This window comes from Rissa tridactyla, chromosome 8 (assembly GCF_028500815.1).
Source record: "Rissa tridactyla isolate bRisTri1 chromosome 8, bRisTri1.patW.cur.20221130, whole genome shotgun sequence".
Taxonomy (NCBI): domain Eukaryota; kingdom Metazoa; phylum Chordata; class Aves; order Charadriiformes; family Laridae; genus Rissa; species Rissa tridactyla.
In genome coordinates, this window is record NC_071473.1 from 16037963 (window position 1) to 16053051 (window position 15089).

General features: G+C 44.8%; 1 protein-coding gene across 1 annotated transcript in view; it reads left to right on the plus strand.

Annotated features, from left to right (window-relative positions):
• The window catches only part of GSG1L (GSG1 like), a 55628-nt gene extending 41306 nt beyond the window's left edge, over nucleotides 1-14322 (plus strand). Inside the window, exons 5-7 of the mRNA XM_054212325.1 lie at nucleotides 1031-1198; nucleotides 7099-7166; nucleotides 14283-14322. Coding sequence (XP_054068300.1) covers nucleotides 1031-1198; nucleotides 7099-7166; nucleotides 14283-14305 — 259 coding nt within the window. The 3' untranslated portion in view covers nucleotides 14306-14322. The remainder of the gene's footprint in view (nucleotides 1-1030; nucleotides 1199-7098; nucleotides 7167-14282) is intronic.
• The last annotated feature ends 767 nt before the right edge of the window (nucleotides 14323-15089 follow it).

Genomic DNA, 15089 nt, shown 5'->3' on the forward strand with positions numbered 1-15089 from the left:
AGTTTGGAAGCCACTGTGAACTGCATGTAGCTGGAGCGGATGGGCTGAATGTGAAGTCCAGGGGAGCCTCAACACAGATAAGCTCTGCAGGCAAAAGGAGGAATTCAGTGCCTTTTTTTGTAGCCCCATTTCATGCTCAAAAAGCACCTAAACTCCCTGGGGCTGTGAGTTCCCCCCAGCCACATCCAAACTTGAGATCAGTGAGGTAAAGGCTGGAGGAGAGATGTGCAGGGAGGGCAGAAGGCACCCGGGGGGAAACCCAGTGATGGGCAGGGAGCAGAGCAGCTCCCAGCTGAATTCTCTTTGCCAGGAGACCCCAGGACAACGCTCGCTGCGGTTCCAGCCACTTCCCTTCTCCCTCTGTCTGCGCATGCTCCTGGTTGGGACTTGCAGGTGTCCTGCCCCTGGCATGCTTGGGGCGCTGCCCTCAGATTGGATCTCTTCACAAAATGGAAGCGCTGTCTTCTGTTCTGGTCAGGCTTTCAGAGACCATAAGCCAGGAATGCTAGAAATGTCCATTAAGTAGGAAAGAAGGAAATACAGTAGTCTGATGAAGGCATAAGAAACCGAACAGAAACCATCCCTGCAGTAGCGCTGTGCAGAGACAGTCACCCATGGGTGCTGGAGAACTTCCACTGGTCCAAAAGAGGTGCTCTCTGGGGCATTACTCCTTCCAAGAGTTCATTACTGTTCTATAGGTTTTAGCATTTGTCTGCAAAGCTCTGAAACCTTTCAAAGGAAAATCAAGAGGCATTCAGCTCTTCTGTCAGAGTGCACCGAGTGTTCACGTTAGCACTCTGCCACATGGTTCTCCACGGGATGAAAGTTGTGCCCAGCCCCTAGCCCGGCACCCTGCCTGCACCCCTGAGCACGTGCCACAGGCCACTTGAGGTAAGGTGAGGAGAAGGGGTTTGTCACCACTGACTTACCTGCCTAGTTGCATCCTGTGTATGTGTGTCTCTTGGCGTCAGAAATATAACATGAGCTGCTGTCTTAACCCAGCTCTGTCTGCTGGTTTCTCTCTCCACAGTCTGGCATGGGGCTCTTTCACCTGCTGCATGGCGGCCTCCGTTACTACCTTGAACTCTTACACTAAGACTGTCATTGAGTTCAGACACAAGCGCAAAATCTTTGAGCAGGGCTTTCGAGAAGAGCAGAACTTCCTAGACCAGGAAGCCATGAAGTACTTCAGAGAAAGGTCAGTGCAGTCAGTCGCTCCATCAGTGGAGGTTTTCATGGACTCCTCTAGTCTCAGAAAATCCAGGCTCTCACCCGTTCCAGCACACACGGGTGAAGTCTCTGAGATACTTGGAGAAGATGTGTGTTAAAGACAAGCACAAAAGATCCTCCTTGATTTGTTTTTTCTTAAATTTTGTGATGTCCCAGTGCCTGCCTTTTCTAATATAACTCATTAAAACACAAGACTGACAAGTCCTTACAGTACACATCTGATTCATAGGAATTGATAAGAAGCTATGCTGCCAATACAAGCCAATTTTCCCTCTCTGGAAAGGTAAAATTGTGGGGATATAACAAATGTTGCAGCCATCCTTTCTCAGCACGTGTAGTAAGCAGTTCCTAATAATCCGAATGGCTGCCAAGACATGTTCCAGCCACCACTAGGACACTTTGGAGTCGCCATCTTCCATAGTCGCATGCCTACAACCCATCCTAGGCTCCTCCACACAACCCATCCTCCTGAGCTCCTCCACGCAAATACAGCGCATGCATCATATCGCACTGCAGAAGCATTCCGCAGTGCCCCCTAAGCTGCTACCAGGGCCTCAGGTGGACTCTAAGTCCTGACAATCCTCCACTCTGCCCGTCACCACACACTGCCCACCCGCCACACTGCTGACCCCACGCACTCTCAGTTGGCCCGTGTGGCCGCACTGAGCTATTTGCTGCCCTCATTCTTTCATGAGAAGGTTAAGGCTTTGCTTAAAATTGCAGAATGTAAAGAACACGCAAATACTGACCTCACATAGCAGGGAAGGTATGATGGACTCCATAGGGATACCTTCACGGAATGAGAGGCTGATACGTACAGAGAATCCTCACTGAAAGCCTGTTGTTGGAAATAATGTAAAGATCTTTTGGGGACAGAAAACAGAAGGAGAATTCATTCTTGTTCTTCTGACCAATGTGGCAGTTTCTCAGAGATGGAAGAGAGTGGTTGGGAAGCTCTGAGGAAAGAGAAGATTTGAAATGATCAGACATTTCAGGAGCAAAGTGAGGAGCTTTCCTGAGCAGGAAGAACTAGAGAATTTCCATGCTTATTCCTTTGCTTTGGTTACCCAACCTTAACTAATAGTCTCTGTTGTTAGAGTTATTCCTCTGCCAACTTCAAGGTTTTCCCCTCTACCTTTCAGTCAGTCTGGAAGCATGAGAAAAATGATTCAAACAGTCATGATTTTCGTAATTTTGCACTTAAAGATGACAGTGAATTTTAAAAAATTCTGTGTGTGAGAAAAATCCCCCAAACACAGTGAAGAGGAAGTGGTCAGCCTGTGCCTCAGGAGAAATCAACACTCAGGGAGGGAAAACAGTCGGCCGGATTGCTGAAGTGAGAATTGCAGACGAGAGACTGGCAGAATTTTAAGCAAACAGAATATGTGGAGTTACATTGGGAAGTGCTAAGGAAACTTGATAAAGTACCACTACTGCTCTTTCTGGAACAGTAAATAGCAAAAAACATTAATGGCATAGAGGACAGTAATCCTCTTTATCTCACACAGGTATTGTGTGGTTTGATTTTGATTCCTCTTGCACTCACCATATTACACAGCTCTCCTCCCTCCCCCATTTTTACATGCATGGAAATCAATACCACGTAACACTTTTCAATCAAAGCCACGTTGGATTAGTTGTAATCTGAGAGACCATGGTCCCAACACGCTGCATAAACAGGTGAAGGGCCCCAAAGAATGACAACAAGCCAAAGGCAGCATCAAGGCTTTGTCAGGTCTCTTGGAAGGAAGGCTGGAACTTGTCCAGGCAACTAGCAAGGTTTTTAACACACATATGCCCAAGGCAAGCAACAAGTCCCACCTTGGCCAGTACAAACTCTTGTTTTATATGTATCATTCAAAACAAGCTCCATACTCGGCAACATGCATACAGAACAGCCTGCTCCCTGTGACTGCTCTGTATACTGGTCAGAGCCACCCTGACCAGCATACAGGGACAATGCTTTGTCTCTGCCACTTGCTTTATGACCGGACTGTGTATTTTGTTCTGTCCTTCCAGCTTCCTTGTTGATTTTGAATTTGTGTGAACAATTCACTTGTTGGTCACATCCTCCAAGCCCCTCCACGCACACTTGGCAAACACAGCTCAAGCATGTGGTGTTCCCAAACTTCATGATTATGACTTTCTTTTTTTATATCACATTATTTTAATTGTTGTATCTGAATACATAATAAGAAGCCCAGAGACAGTGTTACCATGGGATCATTCCAGAGACTTAAAGCTGTGCAGCATTGCATCCTTTTTTTTTTTTTTTTTTTTTTTTTTTTTGAAGTTAGCATATTCATGATCAGCTTCCCTACTGTGACAGCTTCCCTACTGTGACCTGGGAATACTCTGAGACTGCAGGGGGTCCAGGGATCATCAATCAGCAGCGCAGTGTTGCTACATGCTGGGGGTGCCAGCAGTCCCAGCAAACACACAACTTCCCCTGGCTCCGACCTTTGCACAAATAGAAAATAACTTAAATTCTCTGTCTTTCCTGTGCATATATCCAGGGATGCTTCACATTCCCTCCTACTCCTCCACCTCCATGTTCCTTCCCATATCTCATAAATAAAACCCTCCAGCCTTTCTTCCTTCCTGTTACTTTGTACCTATCACTACCCTCTTTGCATGTTCCTTTGCCTCCGGGCACCATCCAGCAGCCACAGTACACACACATCTAACCTCTGTGTTGAATAGACTTTGTGCAATAGGCAGTTTTCTAAGAGCAATATATTTCTAGCGGAAGTTGAAGCTTTCTCATTATTCCCAACAGCTGCAGTTTATCTTCTGGGAGACAGGGAAGAAAAGCATTAGCCCCACTTTGCCTGATAGAAGTTTTTTGTTGGAATATTCTTCTACAGGCCCCTGCTCACAGAGAAGAAATTTGCTTTATAAAAAATACCGAGAGTAAAATACTGCTAATCTAGCAAGTACTTTTTCAAACGTAACCATTGTATTTCACTTAATTTTAATCGCATGTAGCTGCATATAACAACAGAAGATTTACTAGAGATGCACTAGGTTAGAGAGCTGAAATGCTCCCTTGAGAACTCCCAATTTAACAAGTGTGCACCACGTTCACCACCCAGTGCAGGAGCTGCAAGGGCTGAGCCCCACTGGTGCATGGCCTGCTGCCCTGACCCCCGCTGTCCCCATCAGCCCACCCCATCCCTCCCCTCGCACGTCAGCCTCCCCCAGCCTGCGTCGCTGCTGCTTGATAACCTCCACATCCAAAAAACTGCCTCAGCTGTGAAGAGCATAGGAAAGACCTTTAAAATCACAAAAAATATATGTGTACACCCCAAATGCAGCTCCACAGCCTGGTTTGACTCCACCTTAAGCAGTGCCCATAGTCACCAGCCCTACGGCCGCACAGAACCACAACCGGGTTGCAAACAGAGACCGTTTACATAGACACCAACAAATTCTCTGACTACCTGCAACCGCAAAGACACAGACTTTGTCTCTCAACAGCTGAGCACCTTACTGTTTCTATCACTGGGAAAACATTTAAGCAAGCTGCTGAAAAATCACAGATTCATGGTGTTATATTTTATGATTTACTTCCCAGGCCCGGGATACTTTGAAAAGTCCAGACAAAATAGACTCTGTAGTTCATACCATAAAATCAAAAGATATTACAGTTCTTCAGATATAAAAGATGTGATAGTCCTCAGAATAACTCTAAGCAGAACACGTAAGTGATACAGGCTTGGACGTATTATTCATGTATTAAGTGTTCTATATAATTATCGGTAGAATTCTCTGCAACATGCCTGGTTTCAGTCTTTGGCCTATTATTGGTTGTCCTCCCTTTTTCTCTGGTTTTCCTTTTACCTGAATATTCGTCTATAACATTTGCCCATCTATTTCAATTTTTTTAGTTTATTAGGTGTCAGTTCATAATAGGTATCTCTCTTCCTTGCCTCTCAATTTCTTTTTCTGCTCTGTTTCATATGAATGCTCTTGCCCCATATGATCTTGAGCATAGTCCATTACCTACACTTCACCCCAGCTAGCAGAGAAGGAACCCTCCACATACCTGTCTGCTTCCTTTGCTCTCAGGATCCTTCCAGATAAGCCAAAGGGACAGGGATTCTTTGTTCTCTCCTATACAGTCTGACAAGCTATAAGTGACCGTCAGCTGAAGGAATGTCAACGTGCCAGGAACTTCTCCTCTTCCCACTGCCCAGCTATTTGGCTTCTGTAATGCCCTGTGTAACGCACACAGACAAAGGACCGCTATCCCTTTGCCCCTGCCTTGAGCAAGGAATAAAAAGTTAGCCTTCCAGTACCGAAAGGGGCTACAGGAAAGCTGGGGAGGGACTCTTGATCAGGGAGTGGAGCAATAGGATGAGGGGTAATGGTTTTAAACTGAAAGAGGGAAGATTCTGATTAGATATTAGGAAGAAATTTTTCACTATGAGGGTGGTGAGACCCTGGCCCATGTTGCACAGAGAAGCTGCAGATGCCCCATCCCTGGAGGTGTTCGAGGCCATGGGGCTTTGAGCAACATGGTCTAGTGGGAGGTGTCCCTGCGTGAGGCCAGGCGTGTTGAGTTCCATTGGAACTGAAGCTACTGCAGACAGTGGTAAGGAGGTCAGCCCACCCTGGCACAAGTGGGAGAGGGGATCCTAGAGATCAGCATAGCCCTGTCTCCAGTCTGATATCCAGCCTTTTGCTCCCTGTGAAGCAAATCTCACTTAGTGGGTGCTGTTAAACCAACATACAAATTTAGCAAGTAAATCTGGAAGATTCAGCCTTCCACAGTTCACTCATCCATAGCACAACATTTGCCAACTTGCAGCTGTCCATTAACACCCATTGTGGCATCACAGCTGATTTCACAACATTTTTCTTGCTGACTGAGCCCTTACTCTGATCTGCAAAACCAACCCAACATCAGGCAGATGCTCCTGGTGAAATTCTAGAGTGAACTGAGTTCAAACAGCCATTGATACCAGTGCAGACAAAATGACTCTGCAGGAATAGAAACTGTAGTTTTGAAGTGCTAGGAGCAGTTTGAAATAGTCGGAAGGACTAAAGCTATTGCAGGGATAGTAAATCAGGACTATTCCCAACACTATGAGAATCAGAACTTTTCAAATCATCATTCGCATACGCTATTGTTTCCTTTTTTGTACATTTCTCTAATGTATCCTACTCACAGTTTTCTTTCTCTAACTCCATTATGCTCATATCAGATGTCGTGCAGATCATATCAATGCTTTCCAAAGACATGCCAACCTTTTGCTCTGATTTCCTCTTTGGTCACCTCGATATCTGAGCAGGCTTTAAGCTACTGACCTACCATACCTCATTTACAGAGTCAGTATCTTTTCATATGGACATCAATAAGAATTTCCAATCTGACTATTCACCTTTCATTAGCACACAGGGGTGAGTGTAACATTCTGCCTTGGATTTATTCTGTACTTTATTCTGCAACACAGGAAGGTTTATCTGCAGAGCTGTTCCTTCTGGAAAATTACATGGACTGGCACTTAAATGGTGTAGCACTAGCAACATACCCACTTCCAACACACACGTACTGTACAATGCTGTTAGTCCCCGACGCTTAGATTCATCCTGAAGAGTGAAAGAGTGGGAGAGACGCAGCCCTGAGCCCCTCATTTCTATTCCCCATGGCCTCTTTACATGAGCTTTCCCCTGAGAGGGGCAAAGCCAAAGGAACCGAGTCCTTCCTGAGACCATTACGATCTCCATAATGGGCCTGGCTGGCTATAGATGGAGGAGCCCAGGTATGTTGTACTCTTATTGATTTTGACCCTTCCATGTATGTACATTTGGGAGCAGCCTTTGTTTCTGTTAAAGGTGCTACTTCTATATTCTCTTTTCCAGGACTGAGGAGGAGAGGGCTGAGGCTGGGGACCTGAGGTTACAGTGCCTCCATAGCTGCTCCCCAAATAGTAAGTGACCATGGCTCAATTTTGTCCAATACACAATGGCTTGTACCGTCCCCACGCTGGCTCCTTGGCATTAAGAAAAAGATTGGGAGCAGGAAGTTATGGAAATAGAGGTTTGTAACTTTCCCAGACAGCATTGCCCAAACGATAATCAGCTAGCATACGAACAGTACAAAATTCTCCAGGATTCAGTTTAGGATGTGCACATATCCTATAATTTTATGTTATCTCAAGAAACTGTGACTTCATAGTAGTTTAAAAATATGCTCTAATTTACACCTGTATAACTTTCATTATCACTACCTTTTTTCATCTATATTTATCACCAATTCATGATGATGCATGCTATTGAATATAAAAAAGACTGAAAGCAGCTTTGGTAGACAAGAACATTAGTATAATTAATGCCATTTCTTGCACTTACTCAGAAAATTGTTATGCTTTTATTCAGTGTTTGCAAAAAAAAAAAATAATCTTACTTTATGCTATAAGAATCAGTTGGGGGAAAGTTGTGAGCAGTTTCATGCATCTATTTCCTTGCAAAGAAAGCGATACTTCATTCAGCAGGAGGGAGACTTGGGGAAGTGACTTGCTGACTCTGCGCTATTAGAATTTGGAAACCTCATAGCATTTTGCTGCCTCTGTCTTGCTGAGATGCGCATCTCAGCCACATCCTCATGGAAGCCTGATGTTCATAATCCTAAGAACAGAGGGTCCTGATCCCTCATCAGACTTGCTGGAACAGCGCTCCAGTCTCACGTCACTGCAGGTGGTCTCTGCACAGGCATGAGAGTGCTAGTGCTACTCTCCAGCTTGGGTTGTCATCAGCTCACTCGGTAACTCCTGCTCCTTGAAAATGTTATGTCAGTTATGGACCTTTTCCACAGGCAGAGCCACATCCTTTATTTTCACAGGCCTGAGGATGTCTATTAGTACAAAGTTATCTGGGTCATATTTCCCAAGAAAATGCCCTGCCTGCCAAGCTACTGGCTAGTGCTCAAACGTGCTTATTTCATTATGAAGACTGTCCAAAGGTCTTTGTTTCAAAGAACAAATAACAATACTTGACATTAGGTGTTCTAAGGAGCAGCAACAAGGCGCTGTTGGTCCTACGCCCAGCCCTGCCCCAGTACATCAATGTAAAGGACACATAGCTTACCTCCAGGGGTGTGCTGACAACGCTGTAAAAGCAAACTGCAAACGAGAAGTCCGGTATCAGGTTAAAGAACAGCGGCCATTCCTCAATATTACATCAGTTTGAGCTCCACATCAGTTATCTACTGCAATGAAATCAGATCAATATTAATAAAGTGATGACTGAAGTTCCGCTCTCGGTTCACAGTTTGCTTATTAATCCAACTTAAGCTTCAAAATCTTCATTAGTTGTGCTTATTAGGGAGCAAAATACATTAGTTACTGCTGCTCATGATGGCACAAAGCCTCACAACCTTCAGATGAAAGTCTCCTTCCTGGAACAAGCCCCACCAAGCCATAACTGGCCCATACCTGATCAGAGGATTCTCCTTAACATTGTTTCTAACTTCTTTCACTCCCACTCTTCTTTGTCGCATTATCCACGCAACAGGCTCATGGCCAGCAGAGAATTGTTAATGGCAATGGGAGAAGTGCTTTGCTAAAGTCCGAGCAGCCACAAAGGTTACACTGGCCCTTTGGTTATCCAGGGGCTTGCCTGTGTGAGAGAAGAGGCACGTCACCTACAACACACCAAGTCCTCGCCATTGCTTGGTCAACTCACCACCTGCATTCCACTGGCAGAGTAAATGCCAGCAGATCATTTGGAGCTCTTTTTGAACTCTTCACACAAAGGTGGTTCTGTACCAGTAGGACGCAAGGACATATCACCAGAAGTTATTCCTGCTGCTCACTTCAACCAGCATTTCATTCCCTGGAGGACCTGTCAGCTGCCCTCACTTAGAAATGCTCTGAGGCTGTTCTAATTTGAACCAAAAGAGCATGTAAGGAATATTTTCTGTCCTTACACAAAATCAGAACAGGGCATCTGGTCCTTGTTGAGAGGCGAGGATTTTGGGGGAGTGCCGCTGAAGAGTGAAACAGTAAAAACTTCAAATAAAAGAACAAGACTGAACAATCATCAAAGACAAACACCAACTGAACAAGTGATTTTAGAAGAGAAAATATTAGAGGTTTGCGAGCAGGCCAGGAGCACTGTGAGAGCGCAGGTAGCACAAAGGGCCTTATGCCAGGCCAGGACCAGGGCAGGATCTCCGGTTCCTCTGTTGGCAAGACTAAGCTATCCATTTTGAAAAGTGTCCTTAAATTATAAATTTCATCAGAAGCTCGATTCCAGAGGAGTCTTGATTGGGGCAATGCAATATTCATTCTTGATAATTCTATCTTAAACCATTTAATGTCCATCACTAAATTATAATTTTCCTTTAACAGGGTTTAGACTTGCCTGAGCTGGGCTAAGAACAGCATGAGGGAGCTGTAGCTATAAATTGGCAGCCTCTGCTCTCACCAAGCCGCCTTCCTGTGCAAACATATGGCGCTGGCCCCTATACATCTAAGATCTCCAGCCGTGTTTCATTCATACCAAATTCAGCATTTCCATTGCAAAGCTCTGAACAATCTTAATAGTCTATTTGCTGTCATTTTTGACCTTGGAGGCCTCGATTTTTTCTTTCAGATGTGCAGGGCTGGGAGATCTCAATGCACCGGTTGTGCACAGTTGCTACACAAAAATGATAGAAGTTGTTTCGCAACAGGATTTCCTTTGTTATTACACAGTTATTTATGGCCCAAGAAAGCAAGCGTACATGATTTCAGACATCTGTGTGTCCATACCACTTCCACCCTCTCCTCCAGTCTTCTCCCACCAGTAGGCTTTAATATGAGCCCACTGCTTAGATCAATGTGCTCGCGACCCACGGTGCAGATGGGAGAGGTACAGATGACAAATGTAGAACAAGGGGTAAGAAAGAAGCAGGATAAATATGTCACAAAAGGCAAGGAGGGACAGGTATGGTGGCAAAGCCAAAGAGGAGATGGGTAGCTCAGAAGACACAAGACCTGAACAGAAAACAGCACATTCTTACTGTCTGTGGCTAAAAGCCTTGGTTGTTATTTGAGGCAGATAAACCCGAGGCCCAGGACACCAGCTTTTCTCGTAGAAACTGAAAGACTATTCACAATGTATTCAGCATTAAAAAAATAATATAGTCACTGTTTTGGCAGTGTGGGCATTTTAGGAGGGTCACCTGACAAAGAGGAGGCCTTGAAAAAAAATAATTTTATTCTCCTATCACCACCCTGCAGGCATTTCCCCTGGGTCCATCCCACAGCTCTTCTACCATCCTCCCACCCCTGGCTGTCTACAGTAAGATTTATGCAACCAGCCTCTCAGTGCTTCACCGTAAAGCATAATGTCATTTTTTTCCTATTCAAACAAGATCATCAGAAGAACTCTAGATTTAAAACATGGTGGAAATGATTCACAAAAAATAAAAACGAACATCCACTGTTTTTTTCTTGGTCACAAGTGCCACAGAAGGAAAGTGGTGCCGGATTTGCCGGCAACTTTTGAATATCTTCAAATTCAGTGCTACAAAAAGCCTATTGCAGAAGCTCAGCTGGAGAGGGCAAGGCACAGACGGCAGACAAGGTCACTCTGACAACAGGGAACATGCTTTATATGCTGAGCAGCACAGGGCTGGAAGAAGGCAGACAACAAGGGCTTGACGCATTTGAAGTGTCACTCAAAGTTGAGTCAAGGTTTCTCCTGCTGGAGGTACCTGACAGCTGCAATCACCTTCCTATTTCATGTCAGCTTGATTTCAACTCCAGGTCTTGCAATTCTTCCTGTAATTTATGCAGTTCATGGTGATTCACTACATAAAAACAGGTGGAAAAAATCCCCTCTGATAAAACACCATGGTTACAGCACTAAGATCCAGCCTTGCTATATTGAAAGCAATGGGAATTTCATCCCTGTCTTCAGGCAAACCCTTGCCCACGAGCAAACTCCAAAGTTACAGGGCTCAGTTGTGCCCTCATTTACCTCTGCTAAAATCCAGACCGACATTTTGCTTTAACAAGCTTCAGATTGCTTCTTAAGCAACCAGCTCCTCTGCTTCGGAGATAAGCACGATGATAAAAGTAAGTCCAGTCCAATGTTTAGCACTGTAGCCAGGAAAGTTAAAGGGTGGAAAAGGAAAGCAAAATAAAGACAGTTTATAATACTTTTTTTGTTTCCTCCAGTGCACAGGTGAATTAGAAATGTTTCTTATATAAATTTCAGTGAGATTAGTTATGAAACGTGTTTTCTGTCACTCTTTTAAATTGCATCTCCTACAGCTAATCCTGGATTTATGCAAAAAAAAAAAAAAAGAAAACCCAACCAAACAACCACCAACAAAACGCCACAAAAAAATCCAACCCCGTCCAACATTGCTAAAGATGTGAAATGAAGTCTTTCAGATTGTATATGCACCCAAATAGCCTTTCAGTTACTGTGCATATTATGTATTCCCCCCAGAACATAGGTAGGGATTGTTGCTTTCTTGATGTTCAGATAGTTTTACACTATAAGATATTTGAGGACAAATATGGGTATGTTTAACAAAAAAGTTACAACATGCACTTCTTTTAGTTGCCTTAAAATGGGGTTTGCTCTTGTCAGAATAAGTTTCCTACACTTTGCTACAGCAAAACGTATTTCCTGAATGTGGGGTTTTGTAGTGAAGATTAAGGAATGCCTGAGATTCGGCTCTGCTTTAAATAACCAGTAATTTTGTGTCCTTTGTAGCAGAAGATCACCCTTTTCCACTCCTCCTCTCGGTCCCAGAGCGGCCCATGAGCCAGCAGACAGGTCTCTCCCCATCCGCCCGTGTGGGGATGTGCTCCTTCAGCCAGAACCTCTGGCTCTAAATCCTCACAAGTTTACGAGGTTTCTGGGTCTCTCTGACGAGAAATGAACAATCAGCTTTGCCTGTGACAAATTCCAACTTCACAAACACCTCCACAGCATGACCAAACACGCTACAAGCCATCCTTCCTTGTTTTCAGGAGAAATGGAGAAACAGCAACTCAATTTACAAAGGCAACACAGCAAAGGTGCCCAGCTCCAGGCTGCCCTCGCTCCCACAGCCCACACTTTCAAAGGCCTGAGATGCCCCCTCGAATTTATGCAAAGAAAGGGTAGCAATCCATCCGAGCCACAGGGCTGCAAAAGCAACACTGGTTTTCCTTTAGAAACCTTTTTACTGATGAGGGACTCTCCTGCAACAGGCACTATAAACTCAGTATGGAAGGGGAAGGCTCCAATGGAGGAGAAAGATGGTGAGATGGGACTCAGAGGGGAGAAAAGTGAAAGGAGAAAGGGAAACTGTGGGGGAAAGAAGTTATTTTCATAGTTAGGCAGAATCCCTGAATCACAGAATAACACTGGGAGGACGGGGCCTCTGGAGGGCTCTAGTCCAGTCCCTTGCTCACAGCATGTCCGTTGGACAAGGCTGGATCCAGCTGCTTAATTCCTTGTCCAGTTGAGTCCTGAATACCTCCAAGGATGGAGATCCCAATACCTCTCGTGGCCTCTGTCCCAGTGTTTGAGCACCCCCAGGGTGAAAAAGCTTTTCCTTCTATCTAGTTGGCAATTCTTGTCTTCCACCTCTGTTCAGCCAGTTTATGAAAGCTTCTGGGGATGGGTGCTCCCTCGGACATGTGTGTTCTTGTTTTCTCTCCTGCCTTTTATATAACTCATTTTATGCTTCTTTTTTGGCTCTGGTTTTATGCAGTAGCTCTCTTATTGTCTGTTTTTCCAATTATAAAACCTCTAAATTTGATTTAAACCTGATAATTATGCTGTGATCTAGCAAAGGCCTTAATTAACTCCACTGAAGCCAATAGGTGTGAGCCCTGCTCTTTAAGACCTTAAAAATTTGGTGTTTAATTGCATCCAACACTGAGAAAGGTGCAGGGAGGAGAAGTGAATATGTAGGTAAATCAAGCCACTAGTACTAACAGGACAGGACTTCACACGTTAGATCTTGTATATCCATCCAGACCAGGATTTTCTGCTGTCTTCCACCACAAGAGGAATATGAATATACCAGTTGGTCACTGGTATTGCTATGAAAGTTTGTCATGTCCTTTGGTTGTCAGAAATCCCGAATCATGATCTGCACAGTGGGCATGTTTGTGTTCCCCATCAAGGTGCACTTCTAGCTGCATTCGCTACCCATCAGGACAATGCAAGTCTACGGCAGTACAACTTGCTCTCTTGTCCATCAGTCTTGCCAAACTAAGTTAGAACTTAGCCATAGAAAAAAAAAAAAAAAAAGCATTGGGATCTCTCTGGTCTGGCAGCAGCCAGGAGACAAGTATAGGAAAGAATATTCGGGAGGAGGAGTCTGGCAGCCTATGCAGTTGGCATTTCCAGTCACCTGAAATAGGTGGTCACCCCTGTACGCAGTCTACAGCTTAGGAGGGGGGAAAGAAGAATCCTCAACACACCGCACCGTATAAAATAAATGTCCTGTAATGTCACCACAGGAACAGTGATGTCATTCCGTCATGCCCTTCTGGTTTTATCTTGTCTGTTTATTCATCCCCTAATTTACTGGGTGAGCATGCAGAGCTACCAGGAGACTAAAGCCTGTGGGTCCAGGGTGAAGGCAGGTCTTCACCCTTTGCAGGGATGATGGAGGGCAGGCGCTGTGGCAACCTGCAAGCCAGGTTTTAACCTTTTGCGTTCTTACTGGGATTTGTCACTGTCAATATGCCAGTAGCTTTCTTCCCTTCCTGTCCTCCCCTTGCACCAAATCCCCGGTTCTCGCAGAGCTGTATGACTTTTGGGAAAGAGAGCACTGATGTGCCAGTGATTATCACACTGATGAGAGCTGATAAATGCTTAGCTGGCACCAGGGAGGAACCGGTCCTGAATTTACGTGCCTTATTCTCAAACACTTTGTTCTCGGTCATGAGGAGCAGAGGGTTTTATACAGACATGAGAAGCTAATCAGCCTATGGGGAAATGCAATTATGGGAAACAGGCTTTAAATTGTCCCAAATAGGCCTAAAATTGTCTTATGAGCCTTTAGCCCAGTTCAGAGGAAAAAGTGTGTGTTTGTCTGTCTTTAGGGCTTCACAACACCCAGCTCTAAATGTCACTAGCACGCAGAGGAACAGGAGTGACCATAATGCTCAGAAAATACCCCCATTCGCTACGTCAAGCTCTTCCAGTGACATATCAAGCAGCTCTTCACTTTCATCAGAACCGACCAGCCAGATCTCCATGGTTCAGGATCAAACCCTGCTGGACATCACCTCCATCGCTAGATTGGCCCCGGGAGAATCACCAAACCCTCAACCATTTGAGCAAAGAGATGAAAATTTAGCAATATCGTGTTCCAGCCCACTGGGAGCAAGGACTATTCCAGCATCTCGCCCAGCCAGCCCCAGGCTCAGTCTAACACCCAGCTCAGCCAAGGCACAGCAATACTCTGACTCCTCACCAGTCAGTCCAGGGATCAATGCAACTTCCTTCTACACCTTTTGTCCTCACACAGCACAAAACGTACAAGCTTCAGCATCAGATCACACACTGACCCCAACCAGGAAAAGCACAAGGCCTCCAGCAACAACGGCTCCTGAAGACAGTTCCCAGTCTCCTGGCTATTCTAAAACTGGATTAAAGAATACAGGAAAGGGTTTTGAATCAGATCTGGAAGATCCTGATCACGAACGGTATGTATCCACACCATACATATGTTTAAGTCCTCAAATGACTCAACTTGGTCATTAAGACCCCCTCATAAAAAAATTTGAATATCTTTTATGATTTAGATGTTCCTGGTATTTGTTTTCCAGTAACTACCCAGTGCTCCCACTAAACCCTGTTATCCAAGAAGCAAAATACCATATTTTCCATACATTCATTTAGCTCTC